At 41.8% G+C, this 14,395-nt stretch overlaps 1 protein-coding gene across 1 annotated transcript in view; it reads right to left on the bottom strand.

Annotated features, from left to right (window-relative positions):
• Window positions 1–2,934: 2,934 nt before the first annotated feature.
• LOC106594991 (FERM domain-containing protein 5) overlaps window positions 2,935–14,395 on the bottom strand; it is a 120,511-nt gene continuing 109,050 nt past the window's right edge. Inside the window, exons 7-14 of the mRNA XM_045689335.1 lie at window positions 14,292–14,379; window positions 13,430–13,518; window positions 13,043–13,106; window positions 12,200–12,291; window positions 10,392–10,466; window positions 10,216–10,284; window positions 9,501–9,607; window positions 2,935–4,416 (exon numbers count right to left, since the gene is read on the bottom strand). Of these exons, the coding sequence (XP_045545291.1) occupies window positions 3,824–4,416; window positions 9,501–9,607; window positions 10,216–10,284; window positions 10,392–10,466; window positions 12,200–12,291; window positions 13,043–13,106; window positions 13,430–13,518; window positions 14,292–14,379 (1,177 nt within the window). The 3' untranslated portion in view covers window positions 2,935–3,823. The remainder of the gene's footprint in view (window positions 4,417–9,500; window positions 9,608–10,215; window positions 10,285–10,391; window positions 10,467–12,199; window positions 12,292–13,042; window positions 13,107–13,429; window positions 13,519–14,291; window positions 14,380–14,395) is intronic.

The following is a 14,395-nucleotide window of genomic DNA, read 5'->3' as shown; positions in this document are numbered from 1 at the left end:
ACGTTTGCACATCTCCGGAACCACACTAATATGATATTGCTATTGATTTGTAGCGATCTTTTGAGATGTGCAGCATGACTGCAACAACCTGCAACAACCCATTGCAATCAAAACTGAACTGCATGTTACTGCTACACCATCTTCTCATCATCATCTCATCCCATGCATTAAGAAGCTAGGTTCACCAGTATAACGGTAGGTAGGCTAATCATGAAAAACATGTCACTTGAATATCCAGTGATCCTATATGGAAAGACAGAAGAACACATCAAAACAAACCAAAAAACATCACTTACTTTTTCTGTCTAGCTGCCCACATTGATTTCAACATTTAATTATTTTCAAATGTTTTCATTATTGCTCAAATAAGGTTGTATTGTTTGTCATACACATTGAACTGAAATTGAAAGTTGCGATCTGAGGTATAAAAATCTAAATCTTTTGCCTTGACTGGCCTTCCACAACTTCAAACAAAATCAATCACTTTAATCTAATACACCAATCAGGGACCAACCACTTGTCGTTATCTTAATATTGCTGCATAGCAGACCACATGAATTAATAAATCTATATTATTTATTAAACCCACCATACACTATTCTATTGAGGGATTATAACATTAAAACAACATACATATGTCTGATAGGATTGTACTGATGCAAAACCAAATGATGATGTAGAAAGATACTTTTATCTTGAGTCTATGTAGGGTTGCAAAATTTCTGGCCACTTTCCCAATATTCCAGAATTCCTGGTACGAGGATTCCCGATTTTCTGCTTATTCCCCCCCGTTTCCAGCAATCTTCCAACTGGGATTCCTGGAAAGCATGGTAATTTGGGGACATTTTCCAGAATTTTTCAACCCTAAACTGATGCTATTCCCTCTCTCAATTTGTTAATTCTAAGCCAACAGATAGAGTGCCGGCTTAAGGACAATATAATAGAAGCTTGTAGTGATTATCATTGTCCTGTTCTGCAGCTCTTCACTAGTCAGCCCTCTCCCAAACCCTCCTCAGGAACTCTAGCTCTCATGTGAAGTACCACTGAGGCTGCAGAGAGGTATCTTTGGTAGACATGTAAAGACAGTGTGAAAATGAGAGGGTATAATGTTCCCTTAGGTGGATTTGGAGGTAAACCTGACAAAAACTTTCCCTGGCCCAGATTAAACCGATTCCTAGACTACAAAGCACTTTGAATGGAGATGCACCATTAAGGATGCCATAACTCAGGTGTAAGCTTAGAGATTCCGGGAAACCGTCCCTGAATCTCCACCTACTTTGCGTATTTGAATTCTAGTCCTCATCTGAATAACTGCGCTAAAAAAGTATCATTTTCAATGATAAAAAATAACATTCGTTCAGTTAAAATAGGTTATACAAGGAAAACTCTAAATATAAGGAGACTCTACTTTGTACAAAATAATTCAGCAGGACTTCAATATATTCAACATTTTAAAATAACCCAATGCATAAGCACAACTACAAGTTGAAATGTATTTTTCACCTAGGCATGTTCACCTAGGCATGTTCACAGCAGGCCTTTTCATTTTCTTATACCTTTAGAAAATAACCAGAATTATTTATATCAAAGTACACATTTAATAAACTAAAATGTACCATATCCAACCTTAAAATACTCATAGTTTTTATCGTTATAGTATTGCACATCTAGTCAGTGTTTTCAAGAGGTTGACCACTGTGTTCTACCCCTTACTGTACTTTCCAGGTCACATAATAATAACAAAGAACACCATTGCATCTAGTTTGATTGATCTTTTTTGAAAGTTTCTTTAAAAAACTCATGATTGCTAGTTTTTATACATTGATTAAAATAATTCGTAACAGTATTCTATCTGATGCCATTTGAAATCAGAAAATACAACAATTCCATTCATTTGGTTTATAGTTTTGATGTACTGTATGACTGTCTCTTGATTGTTCCATGCCAATTTGTAATGATGGTTAATTAACAAACTATAAACCAAGTTTAGGACACACACAGTCATTACACAGATATTCTTCAACTTTCTTACAAGACAGTATAGTACACTGAGTGCACAAAACATTAAGAACACCTACTCTTTCCATGACATAGACTCACCAGGTGAAAGCCTCCCTTGTTGATGTCACTTGTAAAATCTACTTCAATCAGTGTAGATGAAGGGGAGGAGACAGGTTATAGAAGGATTTTTAAGCCTTGATAAAATTGAGACGTGGATGGTGTATGTGTGCCATTCAGAGGCTGAATGGGCAAGACAAAAGATTTAAGTGCCTTTGAATGGGGTATGGTAGTAGGTGCCAGGTGCACCAGTTTGTGTCAAGAACTGCAACGCTGCTGGGTTTTTCATGCTCAACAGTTCCCCGTGTGTATCAAGAATGGTCCACCACCCAAAGGACATCCAGCTAACTTGACTGTGGGAAGAATTGGAGTCAACATGGGCCAGGATCCTTGTGGAACGCTTTCAACACCTTGTTGAGTTCGTGCCCCGGCGAATTGAGACTGTTCCAAATGTTTGGTATACTCAGTGTATATATACAGTACCAGTCAAAAGTTTGGGCATACGTACTCATTCAAGGGTTTTTCTTTATTTTTACTATTGTCTACATTGTAGAATAATAGTGAAGACATCAAAACTATGAAATAACACATGTAGTAACCAAAAAAGTGTTAAACAAATCAAAATATATTTTAGATTCTTCAAAGTAGCCACCCTTTGCATTGATGACAGCTTTGCACACTCTTGGCATTCTCTCAACCAGCTTCACCTGGAATGCTTTTCCAACAGGAGTTCCCATATATGCTGAGCACTTGTTGGCTGCTTTTTCTTCATTCTGCAAAGGGTGGCTACTTTGAAGAATGTAAAATATATTTGTATTTGTTTAACACTGTTTTGGTTACTACATGATTCCATATGTGTTATTTCATAGTTGTGATGTCTTCACTATTATTCTACAATGTAGAAAATAGTAAAAATAAAGAAAAACACTGGAATGAGTAGGTGTGTCCAAACTTTTGAATGGTACTGTACATTCAAAAACGTACCTTTTTACATCTTATATTGAATATCATATCTTTGTTTCTTTTTCCGACTCCAGACTTCAGTACTCCTGCCAGTAGAAATGTTTCTCCTCCAATAGCAGCCCAAATGAAAGTTTCAGCAGCATTAGAATGATTATCATGGATGTTTTAGATGTTGACCCCAAATGAGTAAAAGGCATGGTTTTTCATCTCTCTTTCTCATCCTTTCTCAGCTCAAACTCATTGTACAGTACACAACTCAACACTTCACACCTCTGTTTTTATATCAATGTCCATCTAATATATTTGTATCCATCTTATTATTATACAGATTTTTTCTCTCTTACAATTGATGTTCATATGAAGTAATAGAAAATAAAGGCAACTGTTGTTGTTCTGTTGGTTGAATAATATGTGTTTCTTCCCAGGCCTATAACAGACCTCAGATGTCTCATTTTATGTCGTTTTATAACTCTGTTGCCTTGTCTCTTGGTAAAAAATAAAGTACCTTGAAATGACCTGAATTTCCAAAGTAAAACATGAGCTCAGAAAATGTCCTCCGTTCAGTCTGATGGTTAGAAAAAGGAAGAGGGTCAGCGAAGGGGGCGGTCCTTGGCTTGTAACAGGAAGTGACTTGTGGGAGAAGCTTGAAGGTTAATTCCCATTCAGATGGAGCAGCCCTCCCTTCCTGTCTACAGCCTTCCTTTACTTTCTCCTATCCTCCCCCATCCTTCGCATATGTCCTCTCAGAGGAGGCCTCTTTTTCATTCACTCCTCTTTCTCTCCCTCCATCGCTCAGTCTTTCTCACTTGTCTATAAGGAAGCCTCCCATCCAGCGGAACTTGCAGGCAACCCACCGTCTGAGAGGGCAGAAATACTCAAAGTGGAACTGCTGGAACTCAGGCGTCTTGCGTATGTCCCGGAGGAAGGCGATGTCCAGGTCAGACTCAGTCAGCATGATGAGGAGGGAGAGCAGGGCGAACAGCAGTCCCATGGTCACCAGGAACATACGCAACACACTCAGGATGAACTTATGTAGCTCCTGTACCTCGTTGTTAGGGAGAGACTTCCTGGTCCGACCCAGCCGAAATACTCTGCCGTCGGGGCCAAACTCAGCCACCTGTCCCTCAGGAGTCCCGGCCTCCGACTCCTCCTCTTCGATGCTGCAGGGGGCTCCATTAGGGTGGCGCGCCACGGCTAGCTCCAGGCTGTGTTCGGCCGTGGGGGTGGGCAGCACACTGTCTGAGGGGCAGTAGGCCTCGTCAGAGATGACCTGCTGGGATGACCCGCCCTCGCCGGCATCTGTTGTGTGGTGACGGTGTCTCGGCATGAAGGAGTCGCCATGGGAGACAGAACGCACGGGTGTGGAGTGGGCGGAGTCTCGTAGGGACTCCAGGCCTGAGAGAGATAGAGATAGTAGAAGAAACATCAAACTCAGAGCTGTGAAAATGTATCCCATCATAAAGACAATGAGCAACAACTCCTATTACACAACTAGTGAATCCACATAACACATATCAGTGTACCATGGAACAAAACTACACATTGGGGCAGAGAGATATTGTGTCTCTCAGTTCAGTGTTCAGATCTAGTTATTCATGGCAATCCCTGAGTCAGGAGACCTTTGGGATGAGAGGCAGGATCTACTCTGTAGCCCAGAGTGTTAATGTGAAAATAGAGAGCTCAGCCAGCCTTTAAAATGATCCAGGGGGAGAATCAGAGTCCTCATGGAGGATCATAGGTTTCACTCTAACACACATTCCCTGTAGGTTGTAGATACTACCTTGTCCTGCTTCAAGTCGAACTCAGAGGAACAAAGGTGTTCTAATACAGTAGGCCCCTCTGACCTAAATATTCATAGGTTTATCCTCCATCACTCGGTTGCGTCATGCCATTGTTATGAACGTTCTCAATCCGGCCTCTATCGGTGGCGCCACAGTGGTGCCCTAAAATCCTGATAAACCCAGTCATTCTGGACGGAGGCTAACGACTGTTTACTCTAAATTACACTATACTGCCTGGAAATACGATGATATTGCTAAAGTAGTCAAATGTTTAGTAGGAAACAACTTTTCCAGCATTATCATGTTGTCAAATTTACTTTAGACATGGCAATGTTGTCATTAGCTAGCTAAGTTTGTCAAAAATAGCTAGCAATGCTAACAGTAGCTAGCTAAAATCCGGTGTCCACTCAATCTTAGCTAGGTAGCTAACGCTATACTACAGTCATGGCCAAAATCTCATGTTCTGACCAGTAAAGGGGTTATTTGTTATTGTAGTTTGGTCAGGACGTGGCAGGGGGGTATTTGTTTTATGTGGTTCGGGGTGTGTGCTTATGTAGAGGGGTGTTTGGTTAGTGTTTTCCGGGGTTTTTGGGCTATGTTCTATGTTAGTATATTTCTATGTTCTAGTCTAGTCTTTTTAGTTCTATGTTTAGTTTATTGATTTGGCCTTCAATTGGAGGCAGCTGTTCCTCGTTGCCTCTGATTGAAGGTCCTATATAGAGGGATGTGTTTTGTTTGGGTTTTGTGGGAAGTTGTGATTGCATAGTTGTGTTTAGCCTGTAATCCTGTTTGTTCGCTAATTTTTTGGTTTTGATATGTCTTCAATAAAGTTAAGATGAGCACTCAACCCGCTGCATTTTGGTCCACTGCCTACGACGACCATTACACAAAAGTTTTGAGAATGACACAAATATTAATTTTCACTAAGTCTGCTGCCTCAGTTTGTATGATGGCAATTTGCATATACTCCAGAATGTTATGAAGAGTGATCAGATGAATTGCAATTAATTGCAAAGTCTCTCTTTGCCATGCAGATGAACTGAATCACAAAAAAAACATTTCCACTGCATTTCAGCCCTGCCACAAAAGGACCAGCTGACATCATGTCAGTGATTCTCTCGTTAACACAGGTGTGAGTGTTGACGAGGACAAGGCTGGAGATCACTCTGTCATGCTGATTGAGTTTGAATAACAGACAGGAAGCTTCAAAAGGAGGGTGGTGCTTGGAATCATTGTTCTTCCTCTGTCAACCATGGTTACCTGCAAGGAAACACGTGCCGTCATCATTGCTTTGCACAAAAAGGGCTTCACAGGCAAGGATATTGCTGCCAGTAAGATTGCATCTAAATCAACCATTTATCAGATCATCAAGAACTTCAAGGAGAGCGGTTCAATTGTTGTGAAGAAGGCTTCAGGGCGCCCAAGAAAGTCCTGCAAGCGCCAGGACTGTCTCCTAAAGTTGATTCAGCTGCGGGATCGGAGCACCACCAGTACAAAGCTTGCTCAGGAATGGCAGCAGGCAGGTGTGAGTGCATCTGCACACACAGTGAGGCGAAGACTTTTGGAGGATGGCCTGGTGTCAAGAAGGGCAGCAAAGAAGCCACTTCTCTCCAGGAAAAACATCAGGGACAGGCTGATATTCTGCAAAAGGTACAGGGATTGGACTGCTGAGGACTGGGGTAAAGTAATTTTGTCTGATGATTCCCCTTTCCGATTGTTTTGGGCATTCGGAAAAAGCTTGTCCGGAGAAGACAAGGTGAGCGCTACCATCAGTCCTGTGTCATGCCAACAGTAAAGCATCCTGAGAATATTCATGTGTGGGGTTGCTTCTCAGCCAAGGGAGTGGGCTCACTCACAATTTTGCCTAGAACACAGCCATGAATAAAGAATGGTACCAACACATCCTCCGAGAGCAACTTCTCCCAACCATCCAGGAACAGTTTGGTGATGAACAATGCCTTTTCCAGCATGATGGAGCACCTTGTCATAAGGCAAAAGTGATAACTAAGTGGCTCGGGGAACAAAACATCGATATTTTGGGTCCATGGCCAGGAAACTCCCCAGACCTTAATCCCATTGAGAACTTGTGGTCAATCCTCAAGAGGCGGGTGGACAAACAAAAACCCACAAATTCGGACAAACTCCAAGCATTGATTATGCAAGAATGGGCTGCCATCAGTCAGGATGTGGCCCAGAAGTTAATTGACAGCATGCCACAGCGGATTGTAGAGGTCTTGAAAAAGAAGTATTGACTCTTTGCATCAACTTAATGTAATTGTCAATAAAAGCCTTTGACACTTATTAAATGCTTGTAATTATACTTCAGTATTCCATAGTAACATCTGACAAAAGTATCTAAAGAAACTGAGGCAGCAGACTTTGTGAAAATTCATATTTGTGTCATTCTCAAAACCTTTGGCCATGACTGTACATCTAAAGTCAATCTGGCGACATCAAAATGATGAAAAAAGGTTTTCCTACTAATTATTTGCCTCATTTTGAATGGCATTGTATTTCCAAGCCACTTTTGATGAAATCTTCATCATTGCTCATTGACGATGCATTGAGTAAATTGCTTAGTTGGGCATCAGTCCAAAACAAACATTCAAAAAGATACTTTGATGAAACATGCAACCCATGAATACCTGGAATACCCCAAGCAATCCTCTCCAAATGCTCCACTACACTGCTTCACATAAACAACAGACATGCAATGCAGCCACTGATGTCACTCTACAACACTACTAACATGACCTTAAACCAAATCAACTCAGAATCAAAGCCGTCGGCCATAACATTTACTCGAGACAACATTTCGCACAACACCAGACCCAAAACAAATACTTCCGTCTAGCCACATGCCATCGTTCCATCTCAAACGAAAACAGGGAATCTGAGAAGGAAGAGGTTCCTCGAAGGCTTCTTGTGTTACCCCAGACTCCAGGGTCATGGCTTCCAAAGCTGTTTCAAAGCAATGTTACTAAGATCTGTAACACTAGATGGAGGAATCTGTGCCATGATGAGGTACTTGCTCTTTAAGATGTGTAAGTGTAACCCTGGATGGTTTAGTAAGGGATTCTGAATCCTGTGCCATGATGATGAGGTCCTTTACCTTCGGAGGAGCTACCTGGCCTGTTGGAGCCATAACCAGGAGGTGTTACGCTCAGCCTGGACGAAGCCCTGGAGGCCTCTGCGGACCCAAACCCGGAGGCTGAGTGTACCCCAGGGAGGGCAGGGAAGATGGGTATGGCCCCCAGAACCTTGCCCATGAGTCTGGGCCCCAGCTGGAGGACGCGGACCTTCATATCACGGTAGCAGTGGTTGATCATGCACAGATGCACATTCACCTTGGTCTCGATCCGGATCAGGCATTTCACCATGGTGGCTGTTGAAGGAGTGAATAAGCGCACTGTCCAAGCTACCACTGTCCAACAACTGCCCTACTAACGTCCTACCACCGTCCTACCACCCTACTCTTCCCCTGTGTCTGTCCGCTCTACTTTTGTCCCTTGTCCCCTGTCTGCTGTTGTCCCCTATCCCTTTGTCCTTGTGACTGGCGATGGCTGGCTACACTACACCACTCTGTCTCTATGACAGCCAGGCAGGCTGGGAGAGTGACTGGCAGCATCCTGAGAGCAGGAATGTGGCCCAATTGCAGTGTGGTTAACCTACCCCCCCACCCCCTAAAACTGCTACCCTTCTAACCATATATGCTCCATAGTGACATACATGGAGAGGCCCTGACAGGAGGGCTATTTTTAGACTGGGTATTATTACCACTGATACCAATGAAGAACAGGAAAGGTTTGGACAGGGTTGGAGGGGTTCAATATCAGGACCTGTCATTGTACAATACAATACAATGCAACCGACATCATGTAGGTAAGTTGCTACTTCACGTTCCCGTTTATACTGTAAAAGGGACTGTGAATGTTCTTTACAAAGCAGCAAAGTGACTTTCTCCTGCCACAATAATACCTTACAGTCACAGCAACTCTTGAGAGAATTGCAAGAATGACAAAGGAGAATAGATAATTGGTGCAGCCTTTGGTGTGTGTGTGTGTGTGTGTGTGTGTGTGTGTGTGTGTGTGTGTGTGTGTGTGTGTGTGTGTGTGTGTGTGTGTGTGTGTGTGTGTGTGTGTGTGTGTGTGTGTGTGTGTGGATAAGCCTGAATGACACACACAACTGTTGCTCCGCTCTCATAGCAAAGGTACTACTCAGGTTACTGCTCAAGACAAGCTTTGTGTGTCAGTGTGTGTGTGTGTGTGTGTGTGTGTGTGTGTGTGTGTGTGTGTGTGTGTGTGTGTGTGTGTGTGTGTGTGTGTGTGTGTGTTAAAAGCTCCCAGAATAGAGGCAGTGAAGTACCATAGCAGCATAGACCTCAGACACGTTTAAATCTTATGGCAGCTGCTTTGTAAGGCACTTCTAAAGAAAAAGTAGGGTTTAAAGTAGCTCTGCTAGCGGTGCAGATGCAATCTGGGACCAGTTTACTAATGGGCTAAATTTCACTTTCAATGGAGATTATTCATTGAGCATACTTTTCAGTCCAGAAATAGGCTTTATCTGGGTCTGGCAAACCAGCCATCTGTGTGCTATAACTTTTTGTTACACACATAAGTAGACTTAATCCAGCCCTATCTATGTCTACTGTAAATGATTGTAACTGATATGTGTGGGGAGGGGCCAGTGTGTGTTTACCCTCCATGATGGAGATGTGTACAGCTCTCCGTCTTTGTCGGGGGACACTGGTCAGCCTTGGGCCGTGGGTGATGGAAGGACAGCTCCTACTGGGTACCAGACCAGCCCTGTGTTTAAACATGTTACATGTTGGGGTTAAAGGCATACGCTCTTAGAAAAAAGGGTTACAAAAGGTTTCTTCTGCTGTCCCCATAGGAGAACCCTTATTGATTCCAGGTAGAACCATTTTTGGTTAAATTTAGAACCCTCTGTGGAAAGGGTTCTACATGAAACCGAAAAGGGTTCTATCTGGAAACAAATAGTTATTCAAAGAGTTCTCCTATGGGGACAGCTGAAGAACCCTTTTAGGTTCTAGATAGGATGATATATAGTGGAGGAAATTCAGCTGACAGTTTTATCCAAAGGGACTCACAGTCCAGTAACATATAGTGTATATTCAGTATGTGGGCCATGTGGGAATCACACCATCTAGAGTTGTAAGCAACATGCTCAAACTAAGTGCCATGGGTAGCCCAATTCTGATATTGTTTTCAATAATTGGTCTTTTGACCATTCAGATCAGATCTGAAAAAGATCTGATGTGATTGGTCAAAAGACCAATGAGTGGAAAAAAAGATCAGAATTGGGCTACCTGTCTAAACACAGCCATGGTGTAACTCACACATCAAACTAACTGCCATTGTGTAACTCAGACATCAAAAGCACCAAGGCTCACCTGTGAATCTCTGGAGGTTCCCGTTTTATTTTGGCACTTTGCTCCATCACTTCCTTAGCAACCCTGCCACTGAGAGCCAACACAGAAACAATACATAACACTCAACCGTGCATTATCACCAAAAACTGAACTGAAGGATCTTCAAAACGTTAATTATAGCTAGTACATCTATTTACCTGTATCTGAATCTACTTCCTTTGAAGAACAGATTACTGCTGGACACCGTTCTGACCTGGCTGGACTTGTCCAACCTGTGAGTGAACAGAGACAAAGAGATTTAGCAATGTAATAACATTGTAATAATAGCACATACACTACCGGTCAAAAGTTTTAGAACACCTACTCATTCAAGGGTTTTCTTTATTTTTACTATTTTATACATTATAGTGATGACATCAAAACTACTATAACACATATGGAATCATGTAGTAACCAAAAAAGTGTTAAACAAATCTAAATATATTTTATATTTGAGATTCTTCAAAGTAGCCAACCTTTGCCTTGATGGCAGCTTTGCACACTCTTGGCATTCTCTGAACCAGCTTCACCTGGAATGCTTTTCCAACATTTCTTGAAGGAGTTCCCACATATGCTGAGCACTTGTTGGCTGCTTTTCTTTCACTCTGCGGTCCGACTCATCCCAAACTATCTCAATTTGTTTGAGGTTGGGGGATTGTGGAGGCCAGGTCATCTGATGCAGCACTTCATCACTCTTCTTCTTGGTAAAATAGCCCTTACACAGCCTGGAGGTGTGTTGGGTCATTGTCCTGTTGAAAAACAAATGATAGTCCCACTAAGCACAAACCAGATGGGATGGCGTATCGCTCCAGAATGCTATGGTAGCCATGCTGGTTAAGTGTGCCTTGAATTCTAAATAAATCACAGACAGTGTCACCAGCAAAGCACCCCCACACCATCACACCTCCTCCTCCATGCTTTACGGTGGCAAATACACATGCGGAGATCATCCGTTCACCCACATCACGTCTCACAAAGACACGGCAGTTGGAGCCAAAAATATCAAATTTGGACTCCAAAGGACACATTTCCATCGGTCTAATGTCCATTGCTCGTGTTTCTTGGCCCAAGCAAGTCTCTTCTTATTATTGGTTTCTTTGCAGCAATTTCACCATGAAGGCCTGATTCACACAGTCTCCTCTGAACAGTTGATGTTGAGATGTGTCTGTTACTTGAACTCTGTGAAGCATTTATTTGGGCTGCAATTTCTGAGGCTGGTAACTCTAATGAACTTATCCTCTGCAGCAGAGGTAACTCTGGATCTTCCATTCCTGTGTCGGTCCTCATGAGAGCCAGTTTCATCATAGTGCTTGATGGTTTTTGCGACTGCACTTGAAGAAACCTTAAAAGTTCTTGAAATGTTCCGTATTGACTGACATTCACGTCTTAAAGTAATGATGGGCTGTTGTTTCTCTTTGCTTATTTGAGCTGTTCTTGCCATAATATGGACTTGGGGCTTTTACCAAATAGGGCTATCTTCTGTATACCACCCCTACCTTGTCACAACACAACTGATTGGCTCAAACACATTAAGAAGGAAAGATATTCTACAAATTAAGTTTTAAGAAGGCACACCTGTTAATTGAAATGCATTCCTGGTGACTACTTCATGAAGCTGGTTGAGAGAATGCCAAGAGTGTGCAAAGCTGTCATTTTGAAGAATCTCAAATATAAAAGATATTTTGATTTGTTGAAAACTTTTTTGGTTACTACATGATGTGTTATTTCATAGTTTTGATGTTTTCACTATTATTCTACAATGTAGAAAATAGTAAAAATAAAGAAAAACCCTTGAATGAGTAGGTGTTCTAACACTTTTGACCAGTAGTGTACAATGTAGAAAATAGTAAAAATAAAGAAAAACCCTTGAATGAGTAGGTGTTCTAACACTTTTGACCAGTAGTGTACATTTTATCATATATTGATTGATTGATTGATTAAATTACTGAAAGTCAGTGTAACTCACTTGTAGAAAGCCTGATTCTCAACTCCACACTTCCACAGGTGTTTACAGGCCTCAGGTGTAGGTGCAAAATATGTCAAGATGATCTTCTTGTCCTGCAGTGAGTATACACATGTAGGTATGAGTATGCACATCTGTGTATGACAGAGTATGCACATCTTGTATTTCACATCTTCTGACTTGGCTACCAAAACCATAGAAATAGAATGAATAGAACGGGTTTGGAAGCTCTTACCCAGGCATTTGACTGGTAAACTCATGGGTAAGTCGCTCTGTATAAGAGCGTCTGCTAAATGACTTAAATGTAATGTAATGTAATGGGTACACTTGCAATGGCTGCCTGGTATTGTGATGCAATCATTTACATGGTATTTTGGAATGTTCTATAAACTGAGGCTGGATTGCCATGGTAATGCAGAATGTTCATTCAAATTATGCTAACTGATGTGGCTCATGCAATGGAATACCTTTTTTTGTAATGCCAGTTGAGTTGACTCAAATCACAGCACAGATTGAAGGGTACACTTCCTGCTTTTACTTTCTGGCATGGGTACACACAAAATGGCTGCCAGTCCACCAATTAAGCAATCATTGACTTGAATGGAGACACCACTTCTATTCATTCTATTTCTATGAACGAGACTACAATGAGTACACATTTATCTATCAACAATGGACCCACATCTTATGTCCAGTTAAGTCATTAGCTTCTCTTTTACGGCTAAATTACACCTTCTCTCCAAAGGCCATTTCCAATGCATAAAACAGGTTTATCTACATGAATTTCACTGTGTAATTCCAGAGCAGAAAGGAACCCATTTTAATAATGCATGTCATGGAACCCACCTCTTTCTGATTTGCATATATATGGAATGTCTTTGCCTCAAACTTCAGCTTTGTCACCTCGTCCCTACCCACCAAGACAAGACAAGACCAGTCAAAACTGAACAGAACATTGAGAAGCGTTGAAATATTCATTGTGACCAACTGGCAGATTAGAACAGCTCTGTTTTATAGTCATGAGGAGGGAAAAATAGGTTTAGGTCTGAGACTGTGGGATTCTGGACTGCTTGGTTAAATAAAACAATTGCTAACGACAGGCAAGCCAAATGTCGCACGTTTTATGCAACAACTACACACTTACATCTCTTACATTTTATGCAACTATTTTTGGCTGTAAAACAATGAAGGCTTGACAAAAGTTATGACTATGCTAACCATATTATTACTCACCACTTGAGGAAATGGACTCTCCTGTTCCCCTGCAGGACAGTGAAGCCAAACGGAGTGAAGGCCAGGAAGGCAGGGTTCCCTGACACATCCTGACACAGACACAACACAAGTATTGAATACACGGTGTATGTTGTTGTACAGATGTCGTATCTTAACTTGATCACTCTTTTGTCGCAGATAATTTTCCTGCTACATCAAGAAATTCAAATGAGCCTTGTGAGTCCCTGAAAAATAGCAGTTGAGTCAATGGGATCAGGGCATGCTATCAAAATTATTTTCTCACTTGCTCAAACGCTAGGTCTAGGTCCTATTACGGCAACATTCATATGTACCAAAATGTATTTGAAATGCAACCATACACATCAACAACCACCATTTTATATAGCTTAATAACATGAGATAGATATTGGTCTCCACTAGGCTACGACATACAGTCAAGGGTCAACTATATCCTAAGCTTATGAATGAACTGTCAAAATTTAGTTCAATCGCAGGATGTGTCCATTTATTAGAATCCACACAAGACACGCTGTAGCCGGCACGTAGCCTACATATGGTACACTGTAGGTAAGGTACTGTATTGTATACAAACACCGCTTCCAGCTGTCCCCTGGCGGCGATTTTAAATATTTCTTCATTATTCAAATCCTCCTCCTGCAGGATTATTTTCCTCCTGCGACGAAAGGTGTCAAATTAAGATCCGACATCTGTATGTAATGTACAACTGCCCTCACAAACAGAATAGCAAAGAAATCATATTGTATTAAATGAGGTTCAGGCTGTACTGGAATCAATAGAGAGCTAAAAGGACTCTGCCAGTGCAGAGCTATAATGGACCCTTCTCTTATCATGGTGTTTGTACCTTGCAGGGGTGAGGGTCCACACCATATGTCTCCAGCTCCTGGGCCTTCTGCAGGAAGTTCAGCTCTGACTCTTCTGGAGTCTGTCCTCTGGGAGATGAGGACA

The sequence above is a fragment of the Salmo salar genome, chromosome ssa11, assembly GCF_905237065.1.
Source record: "Salmo salar chromosome ssa11, Ssal_v3.1, whole genome shotgun sequence".
Taxonomy (NCBI): domain Eukaryota; kingdom Metazoa; phylum Chordata; class Actinopteri; order Salmoniformes; family Salmonidae; genus Salmo; species Salmo salar.
The sequence above is the reverse complement of the archived record's forward strand: the minus strand, read 5'-3'. Positions and strand labels throughout refer to the sequence as shown.